The sequence below is a fragment of the Tyto alba genome, unplaced genomic scaffold, assembly GCF_018691265.1.
Source record: "Tyto alba isolate M040663 unplaced genomic scaffold, T.alba_DEE_v4.0 Super-Scaffold_39, whole genome shotgun sequence".
Lineage (NCBI taxonomy): Eukaryota > Metazoa > Chordata > Aves > Strigiformes > Tytonidae > Tyto > Tyto alba.
In genome coordinates this window covers 7,503,388-7,527,799 of record NW_024881314.1, presented here as the reverse complement: position 1 = coordinate 7,527,799, position 24,412 = coordinate 7,503,388, and the positions used below count along the sequence as shown (strand labels likewise).

The 24,412-nt window shown below is 47.3% G+C and overlaps 1 protein-coding gene across 2 annotated transcripts in view; it reads left to right on the top strand.

Moving 5' to 3' along the window:
• HID1 (HID1 domain containing) overlaps positions 1-24,412 on the top strand; it is a 31,932-nt gene extending 7,520 nt beyond the window's left edge. The window contains exons 2-20 of one of the 2 annotated variants that reach the window (XM_042802397.1): positions 1,335-1,484; positions 3,773-3,943; positions 6,679-6,792; positions 9,604-9,710; positions 10,289-10,405; positions 11,158-11,380; positions 11,788-11,844; positions 11,941-12,081; positions 12,489-12,579; positions 13,255-13,406; positions 14,706-14,784; positions 15,417-15,581; positions 16,759-16,986; positions 17,474-17,607; positions 19,394-19,441; positions 20,708-20,788; positions 21,175-21,266; positions 21,599-21,757; positions 22,226-24,412. In XM_042802397.1, coding sequence (XP_042658331.1) covers positions 1,335-1,484; positions 3,773-3,943; positions 6,679-6,792; positions 9,604-9,710; positions 10,289-10,405; positions 11,158-11,380; positions 11,788-11,844; positions 11,941-12,081; positions 12,489-12,579; positions 13,255-13,406; positions 14,706-14,784; positions 15,417-15,581; positions 16,759-16,986; positions 17,474-17,607; positions 19,394-19,441; positions 20,708-20,788; positions 21,175-21,266; positions 21,599-21,757; positions 22,226-22,289 — 2,373 coding nt within the window. In that variant the 3' untranslated portion in view covers positions 22,290-24,412. The remainder of the gene's footprint in view (positions 1-1,334; positions 1,485-3,772; positions 3,944-6,678; positions 6,793-9,603; positions 9,711-10,288; positions 10,406-11,157; positions 11,381-11,787; positions 11,845-11,940; positions 12,082-12,488; positions 12,580-13,254; positions 13,407-14,705; positions 14,785-15,416; positions 15,582-16,758; positions 16,987-17,473; positions 17,608-19,393; positions 19,442-20,707; positions 20,789-21,174; positions 21,267-21,598; positions 21,758-22,225) is intronic. The other variant, XM_042802398.1, reaches the window with a different exon arrangement.

The following is a 24,412-nucleotide window of genomic DNA, read 5'->3' as shown; positions in this document are numbered from 1 at the left end:
TTAGCATTTGGATGGGAAGAGCTGTGCTCAGTTTTAGGCTGGCTGAAAAGTTAAGTCTCTCCTGATTATTGAGAGCTCCCAGGCTTTGGATGCCTGAGATGTTGTGTAATTGAGATACCTTCTTGTTCAGCAAACAGTGCTGGCATTTTCACCTTTTGGGGAGTGGCAGGTCATTGCTACGCTTCCGCAGGGTTGGAGGAATCAGCGGCCCTGTGTGTCTGAGCCTCTGCTTTCCCTTGAAGAGCCAGTGCTGCTCTCTGTTTCTACAAAGCCATAAAGGGCAAAGCCAAGGTTCAGACTGCTTTGTTAAGCTGCATATAATTTACCACACAGGTTGTTGTCGTTGTTGCTTTGATTTCTAAGTGCCATGCTCTCAGGAAGAAGCTGGGGGAATGACACTGGGACTCTGCAGCCAGCTGTACAGAACTGTCTTTCCAGCTGCAGTCTGGCAAACAGACCATCCTCGTGACCAGCATCCCTAGCACCCAGGTTTCAGGGTGGGCCTGAGGAGAATCCTGGTTCTCTCACTGTAGAAAGGGGACAACAGTGCTGGTAAGAGGAGGCTGTCTGCACCTGCAGAGCCAGAAAAGGTAATGGGAAGAGGTGTGTTCCCAGGCATTTGGGCAGGATGGGCTTCTCAGACCACAGGTCTGAAATGGATTGATTCCATTGGTATATCAGTCTCCTTCTTTCATCTTCCTCTTTGAATTGCACACTCAGTGCTTTTTAAGAACAAAGCATTGGTAGTGACCAGCTGCACGGAATCCAGTTCCCTATAAATATTTGATTCAAAAAGATCAATTCCTTTGCATCTGAAAGTGCTTTGAGGTGGGTATGTCAGTTCTGTGGGTCTATTCGTGCCCTAATGTGAGATGTCCCTGATTGCTTCCTTGAGACTTTGGTTACAATAGAAGTAACTCTAGTGCATGCTCAGGGCATCATTGGCTTGCTCTGAAGGTGACAGAGCTCATGAGAGCATCCTGGTGCATGTGTGTTTGTAAAGAGCTTGCAATACACGTGCTAGGTTGCAGACAAGCAGGAGGCCTCATGTATGTTGTGATTCCATGAAAGACTTGGGGGGTGCCAGTCTGATGTAGTTGGTCACATAGATGTGTTGCTGCTCATCCCCTTGCTTGAGGGAATGCTCTGTTTGAGAGATCAAATTTGCCACAGCCCTGGTAATAAAGAGGTGGAAGTACAAAAACCAGTGTCATGGTATGTTTTATTGAACCTCTTCTGTGCCTGGTCCCATCCCCAAGCCAGGCATAACCACTGATGTTTGGATCTCATAGAATGGTAGTTCTGTACCTGTAGCCATGTTTGTCTCTCCACAGCCTGTGGAGGCAACGGATGACGCCTTTTGGGACCAGTTCTGGGCAGACACAGCCACTTCAGTGCAGGATGTCTTTGCCCTTGTACCAGCTGCAGAGATCCGAGCAGTGAGAGAAGAATCACCTTCAAACTTGGCGACTCTGTGTTATAAGGTAAGGTTGGTGCTATGCTAGTAGCGGGGTGCCCCTGCATAAACAGCCCTGTGGCTCCCAAGAGGAGACAGGTACCACATTATTTCCCTGTACTATGTGATGTGCTTACTTATCCCTGTCTCCTCCTGATGGTAACTCTCAGCCCTTCCTCTCTTGGTTTAGCACAGACCACAGCTGCTATTTGCTCACTTTAGAGCCTTTTTCCTCTTGTCCCTTTCCTGTGTTTCACTCTGCCCTCTTGGGTCTTGCCTGCTGTATAAACTGCTTCCTGCTTAGGGGACTTTATACCAAGGCTGCATATTTGTGGCGAGGCTGGTACATCCAATTACTTGTCTGTATCTAATTGCTCCTCACCATGAATCGGTCTGGCTTCAAGCTGATAGATCCCAGAGGGGTGTGGAGATTGTCACTGTACAAGTGCCTGGATGAAGTTTGAGGGAGATCTTAAGACTTTTTTTTGCTTTTGCTGTGACATCAGAACATCCTTGATGCTGCTTCTGGTGTTGCCACGTCCTCGTGTGGAGCACAAGGGACACTGACTCACGTTTCCTACCCTGCCAGGTTTGGCAAGTTGTCAAGCTGGTGAGCAACAGCCTGACACTTACTCTGCCTGGGAAAGTGCAGGTGTTAGTAATGTTCCTGATTTGAGCCATGCAACGAATAGCCTTGAATTTGTAGTATTGAAAACATTTGGAATGACATTTTCCCAGTTCTGAGTGGTTGTTGCCATCCTGTTTTTCTTTCCTGCTCTACAAAATGTGAATGAGACCTACTGAATCATACTGAAGTACCTCTGACTGGGAATTGTGCCTCAGACAGATGCCTGTAGTGGATACTTGAGAGAGCACAGAAATGAGGAAAAATTGAATGGTTCTTTCCTAGTGCTGTCTCCTGGCTTCTGGCACTCATCAGCTTGGGAATCGAGAAGGGCTGAGGAGACCTATACTGACTACATAACCCGTTTGTGTCTGTTTTCCCCCAAAATCAAGACTAAAATATGGGCTGTTCTCCCTACTAGAAGCAGATGTGTTGGGAGACCAGGTGACTGCAGGGCTGTTTATCCAGGAGCCCTAGAGCTTGGGATATTGGGGTCAGAGGAGCCTACAGACTCCTGCAGTGCTTTTGCCAGACTGAGGGCCCTGACCTGTGCCTGGTGCACTGTACCACTGGACTTAGCAATGCTGCATGTTCGTGGAGAGCACAACAGCATGGCTGAAATGTCATCTGGAAATATGGCTGGAGACTCAGACTGCACAGGGTCATAAATGTGCCTGAAAACATAGTTAAGCTCAGTCAGAGTAGTGTGTGGACAGACTGAGACTACACAAACAGCATTTAAATACCCATTAAGGCAGTGACGCAGGCTAGCAGAGTCAGTGACCCAGACAGTCTGCTATGAAAATAAGCAGGGACGCATGACCTCGTGAATTAAAAAGCAGCAAGGTGAATCCTTGGTAAATGTTTTGGCTTTCATTCCCCCTTGGTTTCCCCTTGGGATCAGGGAGTAAGAGCAAGTGAGTGCAGCTGCTGGGGGAAGGAGCTGCCCTTTTCTGTCTGTGGGTAAAACCCTTTGCTGCTGTCTCCTGGGGCTGCAGTTGCTGCCTGGCGAGACCCACATCCTATTCTGAAAAACCCAGTGGGACTATCTCCATTGGCAGTTTCAGCAGTGATTGGATGGACTGCAGAGACTCAGCCCAGAAGCTCTTTCCAGAGCAGCAGTCCTATTCACAGGGTCACTTAAGTCTCACAGAGCAGCTTAGCTCCCGCCTCCTGAGTCAGGGGAGGTCCCTGCTGTAATCGCAACAGCACATACAGATCTGTCAGACTTCATGTGTTTCTGGGCAATCTTCCCCTGCCAGCACCTCACACCATGCAGCACAGTGCTGCTGCATTGGTTCTGCCTGCATCTTGTGTCCCTGATGTGGCTGATTAATATGACCTGCTCTTTGCTGCGTGAGGTGTCATGGAGCAGTGCTGGAAGGAGCCTTCTGGTGCTGTGGCTGTCTGCTTCACATGGCATGACATGTGTGCTGCATGGATTAGCTCTGGCATGTGAGGTCTCTTGCAGCAGCACAGTAGAAATTCCAGAAGGTCTATTTAAGATCATTAACACTATTTCTGCAGTGTTGCAAACAGCAACAGCGCTTGTAGTATTACATTGTGAGAAAATGGGCTCCAAGACCTGCTTATAACTCTGTATGAGGGTGTCACCAGCAGGATAGACCCAGCCAACTCTTGCTAACTTGTGTCCAGGCTGATGCTACCTGCCATGGTTTTGTTTCCTTCAGGCTGTGGAGAAGCTGGTGCAGGGAGCAGAGAGCGGCTGCCACACAGAGAAGGAGAGGCAAATCGTCTTGAACTGCTGCCGGCTCCTCACCCGTATCCTGCCTTACATCTTCGAGGACCCCGATTGGAGAGGTTTCTTCTGGTCAACTGTCCCCGGGGCTGGCCGAGGAGGGGTCTGTCTCTTGGCACTTATTCTTCTTTCTAGAGGGTGAAGGTGAAGCTGCAGCGAGGAGACCCTATATACTTTTGGGGTCAACTTTACTTCAGTTATTTATGTTTGGTCAGAAATTAGGTGGCACCTTCTAAGTTGTTTTCCTTCCTTTGATTCTTTCTGCTCTTCCTCTCACTCTCAGCTGCTTTGTTTAGCACAAGTTGCTGCATCATCTGAATATTTCACTTGGGTCTGTAGCTATAGGAGAGCACTGGTATGTCGGGGAAGGCTTCTCTAGTATAACTGAAGGTGTCAACCAAAATGAACAAGAGGCTGGTACTGAAGACTGACTTTCTTAAACCAAAATGACCTTCTTCCATTAATGAAAGTTGAGTCAAACTGAAAAAGAGTATAATTTCCATTGATTTTACAATGTCACGTTTAGAGCAAACAGTGCCAGAGAAGCTTTCAGCACCACGACTCGATCCTTTGCTTACGAGCTGAGGGCTAGAGTTGTAACCAGGGGCCTAGCCTGATAAATGAAGCCCACAACTGAGCAAGTGTGGTAAAATAATTAGGGTTAAAGAATTATGTGCTGTTTCTGGCTCTGTCAGTGATGTGTATAACCTCAAGGGTGTCTCTGAACCTCCCTACATTTCTCTGTCTGGTGAGCAGGTACAACAGTCCTCTTCTGTGTCTCTCAAAGGAACAGGGTGAAAGTGTTTTAGGATCTCCCACAAATAGAAATAATGTTGAAAATACAGTTGAGTTAGGCCAGGAATACATATTTGCCTGCTTATTCCTTTGGCAGCTGCACATAAAGAGCACTCTCCTATGAGTTTCTGAATCTGCAGGTCAGTGTGGCAGTGCTGAAGTCTGTGGTTTCCCCTGAACATTAAGTGTACTGCAGTCTTTTTGGCAACATTATAAAGGATCAGCGGTGATTGGTATAGTACAAACCTTGCACCTTTCACTGTCTCTGCCTGTCACCTCTAATCTGTTTTGCCTGAGGCACTTCAAGGGGAAGTTCTGGGTCGTGGAAATGGAGGTCTTTGCTAACTCTGCTGTATTATGTGATCTGTGTGATTGGGAGGCTGGTGGTTGTCCACCCTTTCATCTCTGCAGGGGCCCGGGAATTCTGGAGAGGCTTAACAATGGAGGAGCTTGTTTTGGGAAGGAACATGTGGGGTGCCTGGTACTCTGATCCATCCAAGCTGCTGTAATAACTGTTTTTCCACCCTGTTCAGCACCTGGAAGAGTTTCTCAGCCTTAGAGTGGTGGAGTCACCCCAAGGCGATCTAGCCCCTTTCATGTGTGCTGGCTTAGGGAGCCCTTCCACTGTGTCGTGCTCTTGAATGTTGGCAGAGCTGTTGTGGTTCAGTGTGCTCCATCATTTAACTATGTGCAGGAGCAGCTGTAAGGCTGTCAGGGGATAACAAATAAAGCCCTGAGATGTTAGGGAAGCTGAGACCACATCTAACCTAGGGGCAACATCTTTGCTGTCTGAAGGCTGGTTTCTCCCTGGGAACTGAAGGGGAAAGATGATGATGTGCCTGGACCACCAGATAGTAAATATCTCTGCGATTATCCTTTGCCCACTTCATGATGTGGTGATGGATGGCAGAGCTCCTGGAACATGGGTGTCTTCCCCTTGTAAGAGAGTCTGTATTGTGTACAGATCTATTGGTTTATTGTGTGTTACCCATTTTGGATGTGGTGGTACCCAGAGCCTGCAGGGAGTCTTTCTGGCAGCTGAGGCAATACTAGCAAAGATGATTCTTGGAAAAGAAATCCTCTTGTACTCTAATGCTCATCGTTTCATCTCTGACTGTGAGCTTACGTAAAAGCATCTTTGCTGTGCTGGCTCCATCCATCCTCTCTGGGCCTCTCCTTACATCCGGGACCTGTTTGACAGTAGTCTTCCAGCTGTCACCAAGACAGACGTCAGAGCCACACAGGCTATTATCTCTGTTAGCTGCCTGCTGTGATTTAAGAGCCTTGTGTTCTGCGCAGGCTGACAGAGGCCTGGCTGAGATAGATAAGCTCCTGCAATTCCTGCTCTCTACCTTTTCCTCCAGCACCAGTGTGTGGTGAGGAAGGCCTCCCATCCAGGATGCTCTTTGACAGGCAGGGTCTGGCAAGGTTTCCCGTGGCAACAGCTGCGGAGGAGTAGCCATGCATGATTTGGGTGATTGCTTTGAATGTTGGAGACAGCAAAATTCCCTCTGCTGTCGTGCTTGCTCTGCCACTGCAGGCTGAGGTGGCCCCTTGCATGGTGCACGCAGCCTCTCCAGTTCTGGGCAGCCCACACAGGACTTCGAGAGCTTTTACACCTTAGTGCTGCTGGCTGGCTGCCTCTATTGCTGTCTCTGTGCACCATCCAAATCACGCTCCTTCATGACTGTAAAACCCTCTTCTCTGTAAATGGTTCCCTTTCCTTTTGTCTTCAGTAAGTCAAGCATCTCCATGTGTCAAGGTCCAGTGCTATTCTTCTGTTTCCCCAACATCTCTAGGTCTTTGTCCGCTGGGTTTGGTGTCATTAGACTGCTTGCTCCTGTTCAGTCATCGCCTTCCAGGGAGGAATTTTTCCTACACTGAATGGGTTTTGTGTGTTTTTCCCTCTTGTTCCTTTGTAACTTTTTGCCTCCCTGTGTGTTCTTGGGGAGTGTATCTTCACTTGCTGTGTTTCACCAGTGTTACTGTGTGTTCTTTGTTAACCCCAGGCTGACAGTACTCTTCCATGTTTCTTGCTTTTAGGGAGATGAAGATGATGAAAATGCCCGGCCACTGGCCGAGTCGTTGCTCCTTGCTGTTGCAGATCTGCTCTTCTGTCCTGATTTCACTGTGCAGAGCCACCGGAGAATCACGGTGGTAAGTTGAATCATGAGATCATCTGCGTAGAGGTAGTTCAGCTGCATAGTGGAGGGTACCCTGGAAAACCCCAGCAGCTTCCTGCAAACCTGTAGGCAGGGGGATATGGAGTCATCAAGCTTGAGCCCACAGTGACTAATATTGATCAATATTTTGGGTTCACTGTGTAGTGTTTGTGCCTTCTGAGGCAGCTGGATGAGTCTCAGCTGGAGTGGCTGGCACTTACCCCTGCACTACAGCTTGCCCCTCGGGAAAATGTCATTGTGCTGGCAAACAACTGCTCTTCTGTTGTTGCCAGCGGAGCAGAGACCTTTAGCACCTTGTTCCTTTCACTGGCAATTTGGTGCAGTCTGGGGCAGGAAGCAGCTGTTTGCCTGATCGGAGGTGCTGTGATCTGAATTAGTAGGTGGTCTCTGTGTGTCTTTCCACCTCCTCTCCCTCTTTGTATCATTGCAGCAAAGACAAATGTGTTCTGATCCTTATGGTGATTGTCTTCAGAGGAGTTCCCTGAAGCAGGGATCATCTGCCAGGTGTGCTAAGGACAGATTCTGGTGCATCTCCCTCCCTCTCTCTTTCTCTCTTCCCCTCTGCCCCCCAATGACTATATGGTGTTTCTTGTAGGTCCAGTCTGTAAACAAAAGTGGGCAGCTCTCCTTTTTGATATAGCTATGAAGTAAATTAAAAGTTAACGTGCTAAACCACTGTGTATTTGACGGCTGCAAAGCTCCCTGACAAACCTGAGTTTGCTCACTTGAAGTTTCTGGGTCCTAGAAGCAGGGTGAAAATCTGTCACCTGGGGTTGAAGGGGGTGAGGCTGGATCAGAGCCACGTGGGTATGTGCTAAGCGTAAGTGGGAGTGCAGTGGAAAGAGGTGGACTTGTCTTGTGCTTGGGATGGATTGCACAAGTTGGGGTGGCAACATTTTCTCCTGGGAGGTCCCCCTGCCACTGCACTGTGATTTCTCCCTTGGCAGCAGCCAGCCTGGCTTTCCAGGGCTCTGGGCAAGTTGAATTAGATGATGGGATTGTGAATGTTTTATGTTCCTTGCTGTTAGCTGCCTGTCTGCTCCTGCAGCCTCTGCAGTCTCTGCCTAGCTATCTTACATCTCTGGATCTGGTCTCACTTGTGCTCTTGCACCTCACTGCAGGTTAAGAGCAGAGATGGGTGCAACCACCTCATGCTCCTGCCAGAACAGTATATGGCACCAGAGGTACAGATTGTGGTGGATGTTGCTGAAGCAGAACTGAGTAAAGAGGAAGAGTAACAGCTGGGAGGGAATGGACGAAGGAGTCCCAGGAATGACCCATACTCTTTTGCTGTTTGCCTTCCAATTGAAGTCTGTCCTGGAATTATGGCTAGAAATTGGGGATCCCTCTGTCATGCACAATGCTTGCATCTCTGTTTTTTTGTCACTTACTTGCAAAGGCTGAACTCTTTGAAGACATCAGTACCTGCCATTTTAGGCCTGGGGAACTGCTGTAATGATGGCTAATAATGTGCTGTCTCCTCCCAGTGTTCCTGCTTAGTCACACATGATAGAAGCAGGTTTGTGAAAGTAATTGCACTTCTTTCCATGAAGCCTGTGCCTGGCAGGAGATTTGATTATGGAGGGGAGTCTTGGGCACTCCAGTCTCAGCAAGAATTGTTCTGAGGAACTCGATCAGAAACCTGACAGCAGGTGAGCTCTGGCCAAGGAAGTGAGAAGGCAGGCAGGAAAAGCGTGGACTGTGGAGGAAGCTGCAGTTGCCTCTGTGCCAGCAGTAGCTGCTGTCAGCATGCTTATTTTGTGGGAGTTGTGGTTGGGGTGGTAAGTGCATCTTGGTTGCCCTCAAGCCCTGCTGTCCTGAGATCAGTGCTTTTGTGGGAGGGAGGAAGAGTTGGAGGTTATGCAATGGGTACTCAGAGCAATTAGAAACAGTCCTCTGATCTGCTTTCCCCAAGTGCAAGGAGGAAAAAAGGCAGGTGGTAGAATTTGCTTAATTAAACTCCAGAAAAGAGACAGCCAAAGTGTGCCAAGTGGACTTGATGCAAACATCTGAGTCTTTGTTCCTGGTCATTCCTAGAGGGTCAGCAGGCCATTTTCAATGGCTGCTTGTGTCTGCAGAGCTGCTTCAACCCTGACCTGGCTGACCATGACAAAGAAGGGCAAACTGCTGTGGTTTATCTCCTCAGGTTGCAAAGCAAGAGTTTGGGAGTCATGCCAGTGGCTGTCAAAAGACTGGGAGGGCTCTGACTGGGAGAAATAGCATGTTTGCAGTTGCCTTCTTCCTTTACCCTCTGAAAAGCAAGTCACAGCCATATCCACTTTTATTATTGATGAGGGTTAATTTACTGATTCTCCTGCCTTTGGGATACAGCTATTGGGACATATCATGTTGAGTTTACTCGCATATTAGTGACTCATGAGATACGGTCAAGGTGTTGAGCAGGACTGAACCCATGTGGTGCTCTTGATCTACAAAGGAAAAGCCCTGACCTGAGATGCAGAGGAGAGGAGGTGGTGATGCATCAGATTGTAAGAATAGGAGGTATTTCAGCATTGGGTGGCCCGTCCCAGTTGTGGTGGCTAGCATTGCACCTTAGCCTGCTAGAGGAAGGGCCTTGTTCTGCATGGTGCTCAGTACTTGTTGAAGATGAGGTCCTCGGTCAAGGATGTGCCTTGGGCGGGGTTGGTATCTACAGTCTGAATGTTTGGATGCTTCTCTGCTGGTTTCTTTGCTAAAGAGAGTGGCTGAATTGCCTTGAATACCACTAGCTCTGTCAAATCTTGCTCTTGCCTTCTGTGGTCCAACCTCTTATTTCTCCCCACAGGACACAGCAGAAGATATCCACTCCATCGACAGCTGTGAGTACATCTGGGAGGCAGGAGTGGGCTTTGCTCATTCTCCACAGCCTAACTACATCCATGACTTGAATAGGTAAGAGGGTCTGCAAAGGCAGAGTAGAGAGAAACTGGGCTCAGAAGAGTGGGATGTAGGGGAGATGGGATCTCCTTGGGTATTTGTGATTCCCAAGAGGCTTTCTCCTTGCTCCTTTGAGCTAACAGGACTGACAACCCAAGGAGGGGGAAAAAAAAAGCAACAAAAAAACACCACAAAAAAAAAAAACAACAAAAAAAACCAAAACAAAAAACAAACAAACAAAAAAAACAAACACAAAAACCAAACAAACAGCTGACCTTTTGAATAGCTTTTTGTAATATGATATGGGAGTCAGAGTGTCTGCAGCAGGAACTGGCAAAACATTGCTGCTCTGAAAGTGTCTAGGAGCTCTGTACTGTATTTCTTTTTCATAAGGCAGCAATTCTGCTGAGCTTTGTGCCAGTGACAGCAGTATTGCTTATGAAATGAAACGGGCTTAGCTCTCTGTGGGGAGGACGTTCTGGATGGGACTGAGCCTTCCTTCCTTATGTGTTATTGTGGTAAGTGGTTGTGATTCCTGTGCCCAGTCCCTGCTCCTGAATGGCTCCAGGCCTTGGCTTCTTCCCTTCTTTCAGGACAGAGCTGCTTAAGCTGCTGCTGACATGTTTCTCTGAGGCCATGTATCTGCCTCCCTCCTCGGACAGCAGCAATGCCAACCCCTGGGTGCAGTTCTTCTGCTCTACAGAGAACAGGTAAGGGTGAAGTGTAGGGGATGAGGTGCCAGGGGGAGAAAGAAATGTCTTCAAATCTCTTCCATGCAGTGTGTTCATAATGGATGGACCACAGAACTTGCGATCTCCAGTGTCTGGGGGCTGTGGTCCTTTTTCTTTGTCCCTGTCGTACATCTCATTAACATCTCTGCTTAGTGAGAATTGTTCCTCAGCAGCAAAAGGAGAGACAGCATGGTGCTCGCTGGAGTTTGATGCAGGACTGATTCCTGCCGTGTGGGAAATGGCAGATCCTGTTTCCTGCTGTAGACCCTGTTCCCTCCTGGGGATGGTGGTGTGGCACTGCAGTGGGTGGTTTGTGGTGTCAGTGGCGGATGAATGCTGCCCTCTAGTGACGTTGTCTCGCTGGGACTTTCAGCTCCTCAGGTGACAGTTGCTCATCTTGGGGAGCATAATTTAGGCTGAAGGCAGACAGTTTTGTCTTTCCAGAGTCTAGAGAGCTCTGAGATCCTGTCCCCTTTCTCACACTGCTGCACAGGATTCCTCTGGGAGGCCACACAGCCTTTTTCACCTCTTTTGGCTGTACTCCAGGAGACCATTTGGGAGCTGGAGTGTCAGCTCTTGTCTCTGGGCTTGCTCAGTCATGGGCCACTGTTAGGGAAGATGCTAGTGTTTTGTCATGACCCCAAACTCTTGGGGAGAGATTCCTGTCCCTCCCCAAGGCAGCACCTTTTGCTGCCTGCTTATGCCTTCTGAGAATGTTTTTTCCTGCCCAGACATGCGCTCCCACTCTTCACCTCACTCCTGAACGTCGTCTGTGCCTACGACCCGGTGGGTTACGGGATTCCTTACAATCACCTGCTTTTCTCTGACTACCGTGAGCCCCTGGTGGAGGAGGCAGCCCAGGTGCTGATTGTCACTTTGGACTATGACAGCTCTACTAGTTCAAGTCCCAGTGTGGATGGCACGACCACTGGCACGGCCATGGATGATGTGGATGTGAGTGACACTGGGATATCTATTTACTGCTCTCCTGAACTCCCTGTGGTCCTCATACACCAGCTTGCATTGAATGTTGACCTGTAGGGCCCAGCACCACTCCTCTCCTTGCAGTCTGCTATCTCTGGTCCAGTCCTGCTTCTTTCCTGTAGTTCACTAAACAGCTGTGCTCTGCATGACCAAACCACTAGGTTTTGGTCAATGACTCAATTCAGGAACATGTAAGTGAAAAGTCCTTGACTTTACTGTTCCCTGAGGTGCTCTGTCTCCTGGCATTTAAAACTGGATCATTCAGAGAGGAAAAGTGAAATGAGAGACATTAGCCCCCAGAGCCAGTCATTAGACTTTGACTCCCTGAGTAAACCTGGTTGTCAGTAAGAATTTCATTAATTGTCTTTTGAATGCAGCCTCCGGGACCAGACAATCTGTTTGTGAATTACCTCTCAAGAATACACCGAGAGGAGGTAATGTGCTCCTGTCCTGAACTATTTCCTGTCTGATTTCATGCTGACTGCATTAGCCCTGGGCCCACTACAGCCTCTTTCCTCGTCTGTCGGCAGGATTTCCAGTTCATCCTGAAAGGAGTGGCCCGCTTGTTATCAAACCCGCTGGTCCAGACCTACCTGCCAAACTCTGCCAAGAAGATCCAATTCCATCAGGAACTCCTCGTCCTCTTCTGGAAACTCTGTGACTTCAACAAGGTGTGGATCTGTCTCTTGCTGAGCTTTGTCCCACCTTTGCCTATTGCCCAGAGCCTGGTGTGGCTCTGGCTGGACCGAGCCCTGGGGAAGGGTTGTGGGCAAGTAGTTAGGAGTGACTCTGGTGCTCTGGTCAGCGGTGCTCCTCCCTCCTGCATGGGCTGGGGGAGTCTGGCTGTAGGAACAGCTTGTGAGGAAGGCTGCAGCTCCTCAAGGTGTTTGAAGAAATTGCTGGAGCAGGTATTATAATATCTACGAAAAACACTGGAGTTGAAGAGCTGGTGCATATACAAGCCTTTCTAATGTTCTCAAGAGACTAATTAGCTTGAGGCTACCTGTCCCGAGTCCTGTAGTTGGTGCAAAAAACCAAATATCCTTGTGATTGTCTGAAATCCTCCCCTTTCTTACAGAAATTCCTTTTCTTTGTGCTGAAGAGCAGTGATGTTCTGGACATCCTTGTCCCAATCTTGTATTTTCTCAATGATGCCAGAGCAGACCAGTGTAAGTTGGTTATTTTCAATATTTGGGATGATCTGTGCTTGACAGTTGAGCTAGAATGTTTTTAAGATGCTTCCTCCCTGCTACTTAGATGTGATAGCATCTCAGATGTGTGTTCCTAGCCTTCTACAGGCATGGAGTGGTTCAGTTAGCTGGGCTTTAACGTTTGTAACAGACTAGAAGCAGGAGGTGATCTATACCACAACACAGAGAAGGGAGATCATTAGCATGTGTTAACTTGTTTTGAGTCCTTATGTCAAAAACTGTCCCTGATCCCATGAAGAAGGAGAAATGAGCAATCTGCTCTTGCCTTTGGTGTAAATCAGGTATAACTCCATCACTGGGTAGTGGAAAGAAGTTGTTGGGTCTTTCCTACTATGGTGAGGGGCTTACATCAAGAACATAATGAAGAAAGGCATGATCTATCTGAGACTTAACATAGATGTGCTTGGGAAGGACACTGGTACTGGCAGTGGAGGGACCTCTGTGTGGGATGTCCCTTATCAGATTGATCTGGTCTGTGCAGTTTTTCTTTCAGTCCCATAGTGTTTCTCCTCTCTCCTTACTGCCTTTCTGTCTTCAGGAGTCCACTGACCTCACTGTGATGTGTGGGGTTTTTGTTTGGTGTTTTTGTTTGTTTTTTTGTTTTTTTGTTTTTTTTTTTTTTTTTGCTTGCAGCACGAGTGGGCTTGATGCACATTGGGGTCTTTATCCTCCTGCTTCTCAGTGGGGAGCGTAACTTTGGAGTTCGACTGAACAAGCCGTATTCTGTACGAGTGCCTATGGACATCCCTGTCTTCACAGGGACACATGCAGATCTGCTCATCATAGTAAGTATAGCTCCAACACTTCTTTTCTGTCCCTTGTAACTCTTATTTCATACCTCCACAAATAATTGTCTTCCGTCCTTCAGTATATTCATCCTTCATAGATTGCCAGCCTGCTGAGTAGCTAGCAAGTGTGTGGGATGTATCCAAGCACTGGTGGGATCTTTGCACACTGTTATCCCGAGGTGATGTGTCTGGCAGGGTGCATATGCATCAGATGCAATTCCATCTGTATGAGATGATCCCAAAAACTGGGATCCCAGATGGTGCTGGATTGGTGTCTAAAGGACTCTGGGCCTGTCATGAGTGGGGTGGGTGCATGGCCTCTACCAGACTTGACTGCAGGTGGCGAAGGCAGGAGATCTGACTGCATTGCTTGCTCTGTCCCAAGAATCCAGAGTTGTGTGGAGCACATCGGCCAGAATGGGAACAACAGTGATACCAGGCTCAACCCTGCAGCTTTGGGTTGCTGCAAGGTTTCATTCATCTTTCAGTCTGTAGTGCCGGGGGTCACAATACTGCCTACAAACAGCTGTGTGTTTACAGTACCAGCCTCAGGTTACCCTCCTGCCATGTTAGTGCTTGTTTGCCAAAGAAGAATCTCTTAGCAGCTTCTGATAAACCTGCAAAAGGAGACTTTTATTAGAAGGAGTGGGAAGAAATGTGCCCACTGGTACTGTTCTTGACACTGTGTTTTGCTATTACATTCTATTAATTTTAGATCATCTCTATATTTTCATTATGCTGCAGGGTGTCTCTACAGGCATGCCAACTAGAGGTGGGAAGGCCAGGATTGGCAATGTCTGAACTGGTTGCAAGGCAGTTGAATCTTTCCATGTCTGAGGGTATAGTTAAGAAAAGTGGGACAAACATTTGAGTTAAAAGTTTGCACTAAAATCAAATGTGAGATGATTAGTTCTGTGGCATTTCAAGCAGCTATCATCAGGGTTCAGAGTCAAAATCCATTGCGGATGGAGATGTTTCTTACTTCCTGGTGGCTTATTTTTGTTTCAGGCTGCCTGTTCATTTTGGAACAGTTCACAGTCAGTTTCTGTTTGCAGTGTTGTAGAGCCCTAATCACATCCCGAAAGTATTCCTTGTAAATGAAAGCTTGTGCTCCTGGAGCGCAAGTCTGCAGTGAGAGCAGCCTTCCCCACCTGTGTAATTGTGGAGTGTGCTTGGCCCAGCCTAGCAAGGAATGGTGTCAGGAAGCGATTAGTGTGGGGGTGGCACTGGTTTTGGTTGAGAGGATGCTTTCAGTAAGGTGTACTACCTTGCTCAAGAGCTTCTTCCTTACGATAGGTCTTTCACAAGATCATAACCAGCGGGCATCAGCGGCTGCAGCCTCTCTTTGACTGCCTGCTCACCATTGTTGTGAACGGTAAGCACTGTGTGGTGTGAAACCACAACCCACAGAGGGGACAGCTCTGGCTGCTCTCACTCCCCTCTCCCTGCTCTCCTACCTGTGCCCCCTAACACTGACCGGTGTTAGTGGCTGCTGCTGGAGACTGATCCTTTCTAGTTGGTGCTGGCAGTGCCAGCTGCACATCAGACCTGCCTGCAGGGTTATTGTGTGGGCTCGGCCTGATGGTGCCAAGGGTGGGACAGCAGAGTCCCTGGAGCCCCTCTGGGGTGGCCAGAAAGCCCAGTGAGGCTGGTTGGCAGTGCTAACCCTTTCCAGCAGGGAGTGCCACCTCCCCATGGTGGCAGTGGCTTCCCTTGTGCTTAGTGACCAGGTGGCTCCAGTTGTGTAAGCTTTTCAGGAGGCACGCCAGAGATGATGTTACTAATGTAAAACTACACAAGACCCTCTAAAAGCAGAACTGCTTGCTTTTACTAGGCAGTATCTCTGTTTCACTTATATTTGGGAATGTTTCTGTGGAGCCTTGTTGGGCTCAGCTGCTCCATGAGGCTTTCCCAGAAGTGTAGGGTGGGAAGGTGGTAAAAGCAACATTTATGTGAATACATATAACTTGGTTCTTTCTTCAGTTTTCATTTGTTTGCCTTCCACAGTGTCTCCATACCTAAAGTCTCTCTCAATGGTGGCTGCTAACAAGTTATTGCATCTCCTGGAAGCTTTTTCCACCACCTGGTTCCTGTTCTCTGCTGTCCAAAATCACCATCTTGTTTTCTTCTTGCTGGAAGTTTTCAACAACATTATCCAGTACCAGTTTGATGGTAAGAGACTGGCTGCTGTATTTAGTGGGTTTGCACTAGTTTACTCCCAAGAGAACATCAGATGAAAGTTCAGAGAAAATCCAAACAGATGAGAGAAGGGGAGAAACGTAGAAACCAGCTACATGGAGACTTGCCTAGGATTGAGAAGTTGGGTTAGTAGGTAATCACTGTTGGGTCCTGACCCAGACAGATTGGGTTAGAGTTAAATGAGATGGCAGCTAATTATCAGCATAACCTCAGCCTCCTGCAGAGCAGAAAATGAGATGGGAAGAAGGGAAAGCGCATGTGTAATGCTTAAGTTGTGACTGGCTGGATGCTGCTGTGGAACTGCTCATGTTGCTCAGAAATGTAAGTGAGGGGACAAACCAACTTCCATCTCCTTAAGTGTTTAGAAGTGCCTCTTGGTTCTGTTCTGACAGGTCACTGGAGCTGAAGACCAAACAGCCCCATCCAAACAAAGTTCTGGCTCTTGCTCCCTTTCCAGGAAAATGCCTTGTGCTTTCCCTCTTAAAAGCATGACAGTCTTTTACCTCAAGGAAATAATAGAATGAGGTCCCTTAGCCTGCTCAAAATTTGATGTTTTGCTTTAAAACTGCAAATAAAGAGTGACCATTCTGCTTCCCAAATGGAAATCTTGCAAGTGGTGTTTGCCAGATACTAAAGCAGCCTCTGTGGCTGTGATGTGTGTTTTATTTTAGGGGATGGTTTAATTCTGTTCTCTGCCACCTTGCAGACATTAAGAATTTTGGCCATTTTGCTTTGCTATTTCAAGTGCATTTCTCCTCAGATGGAATACCCCTGATTTATTTTGTGAACTCTTGAAGATGGAGAAATGTTGAATCTTGGCTAACAATCTTTTCTTCCAAAATAGGTTCTAATATGTGGTTTAAACTGTCCTTTTTCTTCTCAGTTTGAATGTCAGTTTCTAAGCTATTTCTTGTCAGCCTTCCAGCCTAGGAAGGATTTAATTGAATTTTCTGTACTGCTTTGTAATGGATAAGAGGATTTCAAGCCCTGCTCCTTCTTTCTTGTACCATTGCCTTTGGGGGGTGGAAGCATGGTTCTCTGAGTTTGTGGGGTCTCCACAACCATGCTTTGTGTACCCTGTGAGCTGTGCTGTATTGGCAGAGCTTGCTGAGTCTTACTTCTCTGCTCATTTTGTTGCTGTGATTCCCAGGGAACTCAAATTTGGTCTATGCTGTTATCCGCAAGCGGAATGTGTTTCACCAGCTGGCCAACTTACCCACGGACTCCCAGTCCATCCAGAAAGGTCTGCAGCGCAAGAAGAAAACTCCTGAGCCGATTTCTCGCACCAACTCCCAGGACGGGGTCTCCATGGAAGGGTCACGTCCTGCTGCCCCTGCTGAACCAGGGACACTGAAGACTAGTTTGGTGGCTACTCCAGGTCAGCTTTAGTTTACCTTTGTAACAGGAAAGAGGTTTGTTTTCTCTGTGAGATACGGTGTGGACTCACCCTTTCACTGGGCGTGGGAGAGATTAAGAGTTTATATCTGTGAATGACTTACTGCCTTTCAGTCTGAGTTTCAGATCAGTTTGCCCAAGCTGATCACAAACACGTCAAAGTAAACTGTCTTGAGTTTCTCTCCTCTCAGACTTAGTGTCCACCTGGACGTTTGTCCTAATCTTGTCATTTTGCTGTGGTTTAACTATATCCGTGTGAACCTGTGTTCCTCTCACATCAGGGGACATCTTCTAGAGACAAACTCCTTTGGAGTGGTGAAACCAAGGCTAGATCTTGCTTTTCCTGTGGGGAGAGTTTCAGATCTCAGCAGATGTATAGGGTGTCTGTGCATGGTAGGACAGGGAATAACCCCTGCTTTTAAGCATATTTAATTTACTTGTATTTCTGAGATTTTTCTCTTTGAACACAGGAATTGACAAGCTCACGGAGAAGTCACAGGTGTCAGAGGATGGGACCATGCGTTCACTGGAGCCAGACTCTTCACAGTCTCCACCAGAGGGTAACCCCCCCTCAGCTGTGAGCGATGGGGAGCCCTGGAGTGGGGTAAGGCCAGACATTCTGGTGTGTAGGGAAGGTTTAGGCTGTGAAATGATCTAAAATGGGGGACTTAGGAGAGGTCTGGTTGGCCCACTGAAGAAGGGCATCATATTAGAGGCAATATGCACATGCACACTGTGCTGGAAAACACTGTGGTTCAGAAGTACTGTTGCATCACCTTGGGTGTTTCACGTTTGTGCTAGTGACACAAGAGCTAGGACACTAGAGGAGTGAGCTTTCTCCACCTTGAAAGCAACTGATAGAGCAGCAAGTGCGTAATTGCAAAGGGATGTATTCCTGATCCAGAGGCTTTCAACTCAGGTTCTCACGGCTGCTTCTTTTTACTCTCCCTTTTCTCTGGAATGGATAGAGCTCTACCAGAATCTTCTGGCTAGCTGGTGTTGTGAACAATGTGTTCCCTTGAGGGCTTGGCTGAGATACTGCCCTGAGTGGTGGCTGCTTGGCCGTGTAGATGAGACAGAAGCTTTGAGGTCTGTGAATCAAGGCTGCACTGGTTTCCTAGGCTGGTGGCAATGTCAGCCTTCTGGCGTTTGCTAGTTTTCCCTATCAAGAGCTATAAACCAGCTACCTTCTAATTTCAGTGGAGCAGTAGTCTCTTATTACTCTCTGTTAACTCCTCAGTCTGTGTCCTTTCCTGTCCAGTATCAAAAACCTCTGGGCTGCCTTGTAGGAAGTGTGTTACAAGGGCTGTCCTGAATGTCCTCTCTTCCTTCAGCAAGGCCATGTTTATACACCTGGTGCTGCCTCACGTTCTGTCTGAGCATTCGCTGTCCACTGAGCTGTTTCACTGAAGAGAGAACCTTACATCCATTTGCACAGGGAGACATGGCTGCCCCATGGTGAAAGGCATAACTTTCCCAGCTTTTCCTCTCTCTGTTTTCTCTGGAATGGCCAAATTGACACACCAGCTCTCACCAGGTGTGGAGCAAACTGGGCAGGAGGTGATGAGTTGGGATGGTGCAGTTTATCATGGGCTGCTATGAACTGAGGTGGTGCTACAAGAATCTTTCAGTCAGTTGCTCTCAGCATTCTCTTGGCTGAGACAGTACTGCAGAATTGGGGTCCAAATGGAGGGAGTTTGCAAAGGCATCGCGATCTAGCGGAGCAGGCTGAAGACCTCCAATATCATACCCTTATCCTCTCCGCTTGTTCTCCTTGTGTGTGTGCTCATGTTGGCCTTTGGCAACTGCCCATCTGAAACCATTAGCTGCTCTGCCTGGCTGCAGCAATTCCATTTGCATGTCTGAATGTTTGTGGGGTGGGGGCCAAAAAGCAGATGGGAGGTGAAGGGCAGTAAAGCAAGGGGTGTGGGATATGCTGTGAGGAGAATCATTGCTGCTGTGGTGTGGTGTTTCAGGTAGCACACACCCATCTCCAGGGACTGTGGTGTGTCAGACTATCTGAACATTTTCTTCTTTCTGTGCTCCAGCCTGGTTCCAACCTGCTGAGTTAAGATAAATTAATAAGAGATACTGGGTACATCTTAGGATACCCACCCTTATGACTGATTTAATTTCCTTCCTTTATCTGTTGCAATGTTCTCCCTTTATCAGTCATAATCATTTCAAAAGTGTCTCGTGAAATGTTCAACAGCCTTCATATGTCAGTGTAATTCCATCTTACCTTTCCTAAATGTGTCAGCTGGCTGCTGCCATTTGGATGGCAGCTGTGAGGGGGCAAGGGTTGTGGGAGTGAGGAGGAAAGAGGAAGAGGGTGGGATCATCTGAAGGAAATCAGCATTCATTTGTGTTTTTATGAATTCTATTTTTAGAAGCTTGATGAGGACACGACACTGAATCTGAACAGGCTGAACGATAAGGTTGTAGCTACAAACATTGCAAAATAGTATTGCTGTTTAGGTTTTGAATAAACTGGAATGAACAGAATTTCAAAATATCCCAGGACCAGTTTTGCTTACCCTTCCTGGCCTTCCCTTGTACCAGATGAAGGCCCATGGTCAGCAAGATGTCTTAAGCACGCAACTAATTATGTAGTCATTAAGTGAGATCTTGGCTGAGAATTTGCAGAAGAAAGGTTTTCTTCTTTCAGCAGCCCATGAAACATAATTATGGGTCATTACAGCTCTGTGTCCAGCAGCTGGCTTGAGCTGTTCCCCAGTCAGAAAAGGACTGGTACAGCACTGTTGGCTTCCAGTGGATTGCAGCACAGCTCTGCCCCAAGCTTACTGTTTCTGGTTGCAAAGGTGACGTGTGAATGAGTCTGTGCATGTGGAGATGCAGGATGCCTGTTGGAAGGAAGTGCTGTTCCCATTTGTTTAATAGAAAAGTCAGCTCTAGGCTGTAGTAATGAATGGTCAGGGTGCATTGCAAAAGGAAAAAGCCTCTCCATCTTTACCTCATGGGGAGTTTGATAGCAATTTTTAAAGGATTATTTGTTTTCTTTCCACCACAAATATGGAAAGCCAGGGTGTTAGTAATGTCTTCTGTATACGAGAAATGAAAATGGTGATGGTGAGAAGAATAAGAGAGAATTGGGTCTTGGACTTTTGACCAGAGCTTTCCAGAAAGTGACTGGTGATGGTGTTTGTGTTTGAGGGTGTGAGTGTGTTGTTCCTTAAGGGGCAGAGGTTGTTAGGTAGGAGTTGCTGAGAGCCCACCCTTGGCTAAAACACTCTTTAAGATGTTCCACAATGGACACCAAAAATCGCAATCAGTAGACAGAGGTCTGAAAAGCTGTGGCCTTTAGTTGTTTAGTCTTTGTGCTAAAAGAAAGCAGCATACTTGAACAGTCTTTTGTCAGTCCTGTTTTACTCTCCCACTGTGGATTGTTCCAACAATGTGTCAGCAGTGATAGCTGGAGCTGTGACCTTGCCACAGGGTCCTACAACTTAACCTCATCAAATATTGCCACTCACTGGGTTGAAGCATATGGGTTTTGGTGAATTGAAGGTCTGGTGGGTTTCATCTGTTCTAGGGACAGGCTGAGCTGTCTTTCTCATCAGTGCTCTGGAAGAACTGGGGGGGAAATCAGCAGAAAATGGGTTCTATTTCTTGTTTTTAAGTGTGATTTGCTTTTGTTTGTTTCTTTGTGTTTTGTTTTTTAAAAAAATATTATTTATTGATAGGAGGCATCACATCCCCAACGGGATCGAAGGCGTCTCTCTAGTGCATCCTCCAGTGGACAGTGGACCCCAACTCCTGACTGGGTAAGGGAATCCGGACAGAGGAAACAAATAATGAGGAAAAGAGTTGTGACAGAAATGCCACACACCCACCCCCTTCCCCCACCAACAGAGACTCCCCCAGAGGAGCATTTCCTCACAGGGAATGTCTTTGACAAAGTTCCAGAAATTTGCTACTATCTGCAAATAAGTATTTTGTTTTACTTGTTTTAAACCAATGACTTGCTAGTTTCATTGTGTGGCTCATAATTTTAGAGCTCCAGGATTTATTGTATTGCTGTTGTGCACTCAGTTCATCCACCATCTTTGTGATTTTTGTAAACCTCATTTGTTGTAGATAGAGTGGAGATAACTGTAGAAAAACTACTAATGCGTTGTGCTGATTTCCCTGTGGGCTTTCCTACTTCCAGGTGATGTCTTGGAAGTCAAAGCTTCCCCTGCAGACAATCATGCGGCTCTTACAGGTGCTGGTCCCTCAGGTGGAGAAGATCTGCATTGACAAGTAAGTACAATTTTCTTGGAGAGGGCTATGCAGTGTGTACAGAGCAATGTGCGGCTGGCAGTTTGAATTTGGAGGGCCTCTAGGAGAAACCTTGTAAAGTATAATTGAAAGCATCATGGTCTTAGCAGTGAAGATGTTATTTTGCTTGCCAAGCTTCTTGTTTGTCAGATCCCTTCTCAGCTCTTTTTTTTTTTTTTAACAGCAGAGTGAGTGTGTTTTTGGTGGCCACAGCTGCTGGCTCTGTGCTTGTTTAGAGTGATACTTTGTGCTGCAGCAGTTCTGGGGGTGTCTGTGGGACATGCTAAGGATGTTCCTGATCTGTGTCTCTGCAGGGGTCTCACTGATGAATCAGAGATCCTCAAATTCTTGCAGCATGGCACACTGGTGGGGCTGCTACCTGTACCTCACCCCATCCTCATTCGCAAGTACCAGGCTAATTCGGGCACTGCCATGTGGTTCCGGACCTACATGTGGGGAGTTATTTATTTGAGGTAAACCAGCAGGGTGCAGTCTAACTTGGTCTTTTTCCAGATTTTGGGGGGGTGCCTGGAGAGAGAATTGCATGCACTTGGTTAGTTCTGGGTTGTCTCATTTACAGGATAGAAAGATGATGTTCCCTTGGAAGAGACTAGGGTGAATCAGCTCATCTAAAACTTTGAGTGGGTGACATGAAGGGGGGTTGTTCTGGGAGTACTGCTTGTTTGGGACCTGGCAACAGCAGGGAACAGAAAAGCTGCCTGGAGAGGGGATGGTGCAGGGATTTCATGCAAAACTCTGGCTTTGTGGGATGTTGTAGATACTGTCATCCCTTTCATGTGCATTGTCTCTCAAGTAGTGATTTCCTCTTTTGCAAAGTTGAAGGCATTCTGTGTAGCCAGTTCCTTTAATTTTGACAGTGACATTTGAATTCCATGTACCTGGCCACAGAAAGTAAAGTGGCTCTCTTCTTTCTCTCTCAGGAATGTGGATCCCCCTATCTGGTATGACACAGACGTGAAGCTGTTTGAAATTCAACGGGTCTAAGAGAGCACTTACCTCTACCAAGAGAAATACACTGGATCTAAGGACTGCTGTGTGCTGCTTCATCACAGCTATTCCTGCATTTCACATCCAGCTGAGAGACCAAAAGGACAATCACTTCATTTACCTCCCTGTCATTTAAAGCTTTAATTGGGACCTGCTTTGACATCCCTCCCCTCAGCTCACTTCTCTTCCCTCACCCTTCACCCTGAACCTTGAGTGAAAGATGTCTAAGGGATTGTCTATTGTTGTGGTTGCACTAGAAATCAGACCGTTCTTAGCTCTTCTGTTACTCTTTTGCTCCTGGATGTGGTTTGGAAACCAATCTGACCCTGTCCTTGCCCTGGTCAGAGTCAGCTCTTAATTGAAAAAGACTAGCTGTAAATTGGGTGCAAGGGAGAAGCTGCTATTCCTGCAGGAGATGGGGTTTGGAAACTGCAGTTGCTTTCCCGTGGCTCCATAAAGTTTCCGGGGCATCCCTTCTGGCTGCAGGTGTCTCCCTGGTGTCCCAGTTGCGTATTGGTAGGGAAGTCTTTCCCATCCACATGAAAGGAGAAGTTGCTGAAGGAAAACCTTGTGTCTCAGTTCTGAATCTCTCTACTCCTTTCCTGGAAAGCTGCTTAATAATTTTTGTAGTAGCTAGTGCTTTGGTGTGGCATGAGAAGTTTTTCTTGGCTTCCAGGCCTGGCAGCCTGTCCTTCATGGTGGGCTGTTGCAATGGAGTGTGTGTCACTTTGGAAATCTCCACTTAATCCCATGAGCACACAGGGAGGAAGGGACTGGCTCAGTGAGAGCAAGGAAAAGAGATGTGACTGTTAAACTCTGTCTTCTCCCCTTGACTGAAAGGACAGTGTCATCTGGGTTTGAAAGGAACCATATCCTTCCATCATCGCTTGGCAGGCTGATGCAATGCAGGGAGTGGAAGGGTCTTTTGCACACTACTGTCTAAGGCAGGGGATCGAGGGAGGCACTCAGGGAAGTTGAAGGAGGAATTTGGAAGTTGTAGGAGGAAAAGCATCTCCATGTCAGTAGGGAGTGGAGACTGCTGAGGCAAAGTTCAATTCTTCAGGGCATTTTGCTAGTGACCAGGTCATCAGATCTTGAATGTATTAGGTCCCAAGCATGCAGAGTGTGGGAAGCCAGAATTAGAATTTGTGGGAGACCCACTGTTGCTGGCTTGCTTCAGCAGCATGGGGTTGCACATTGGTAGGTGAAGGCATCCTGGGGTTTGAGTCAGATATTGTGTTCTGCTGGGAGGGGCTGCTGTCTTAGAGCTGTGTGGTCTTTAGACAAGGAAATGTGAGGGGTCCTGTTATGAATGGAGACCCTTCCCTCTCCATCTAAGCTTAGTCCTTGGTGTTCTGGTATTCAGGCTTGTGGGAGGATCACTGGCCATGAGCTGTTTCTCACAGCCTAGAACCAGTGAGATCATTCCATGGAAACTGGTCTTGTATGTTAAAGTAAGGGGACAGGTATGGCACACACTTCTGTGTCTTGTAACGCTCGCCTAAGTTTTTAAGCTAGAGTGATAGCAACGTGACCATCCTCTCCTAGAGAGAGTGCTGCTCTAGTGTACTGCTGGCTTGTATTTGGGTGGCTTCCTCCTTTGGGCACTCAAAGTGGACTGGAGTCCCAGGCCAGTAGAAAGTGGAAATAAAACCTGAATGGTTTTCTGAAGGATAGGAGATATATGAAACAGAGAGAGGTTCTTCCCCCACCTGCTTCCCATCTCCAGCTCAGTTTGCCATCTAGCACTACTCCCATCCAGACCCTATCTCTTTTCAGATGTAAACAGGGTGAGGTCTCTGTTTTACTTGGAATCTCTCTCGTATATAAGAATGTGATTTGGTGGGGCCAGCCTCTGATTGTATGGCACTTGTACCTCACAGCTGGAATGGGGCATGCTGTGTCCCACATGCTTGCCTCTTCCCTCCCATGGATCTGCTGGTTCTCATGATCTCTTCTGTCCTCTCTTTTCTGCTTTGTTTCTTTGTGAGTTCTTCTGGAAACCTTTTTGTTTGTTTCTTGGTGTTTGGAGTCTGATCCTTGTTCCGTGGAAATCAACTTGCACTGTAAACTATTTGCTTACTTACAGAAAGAAAGATAAAGATTATCTGAAACATGCA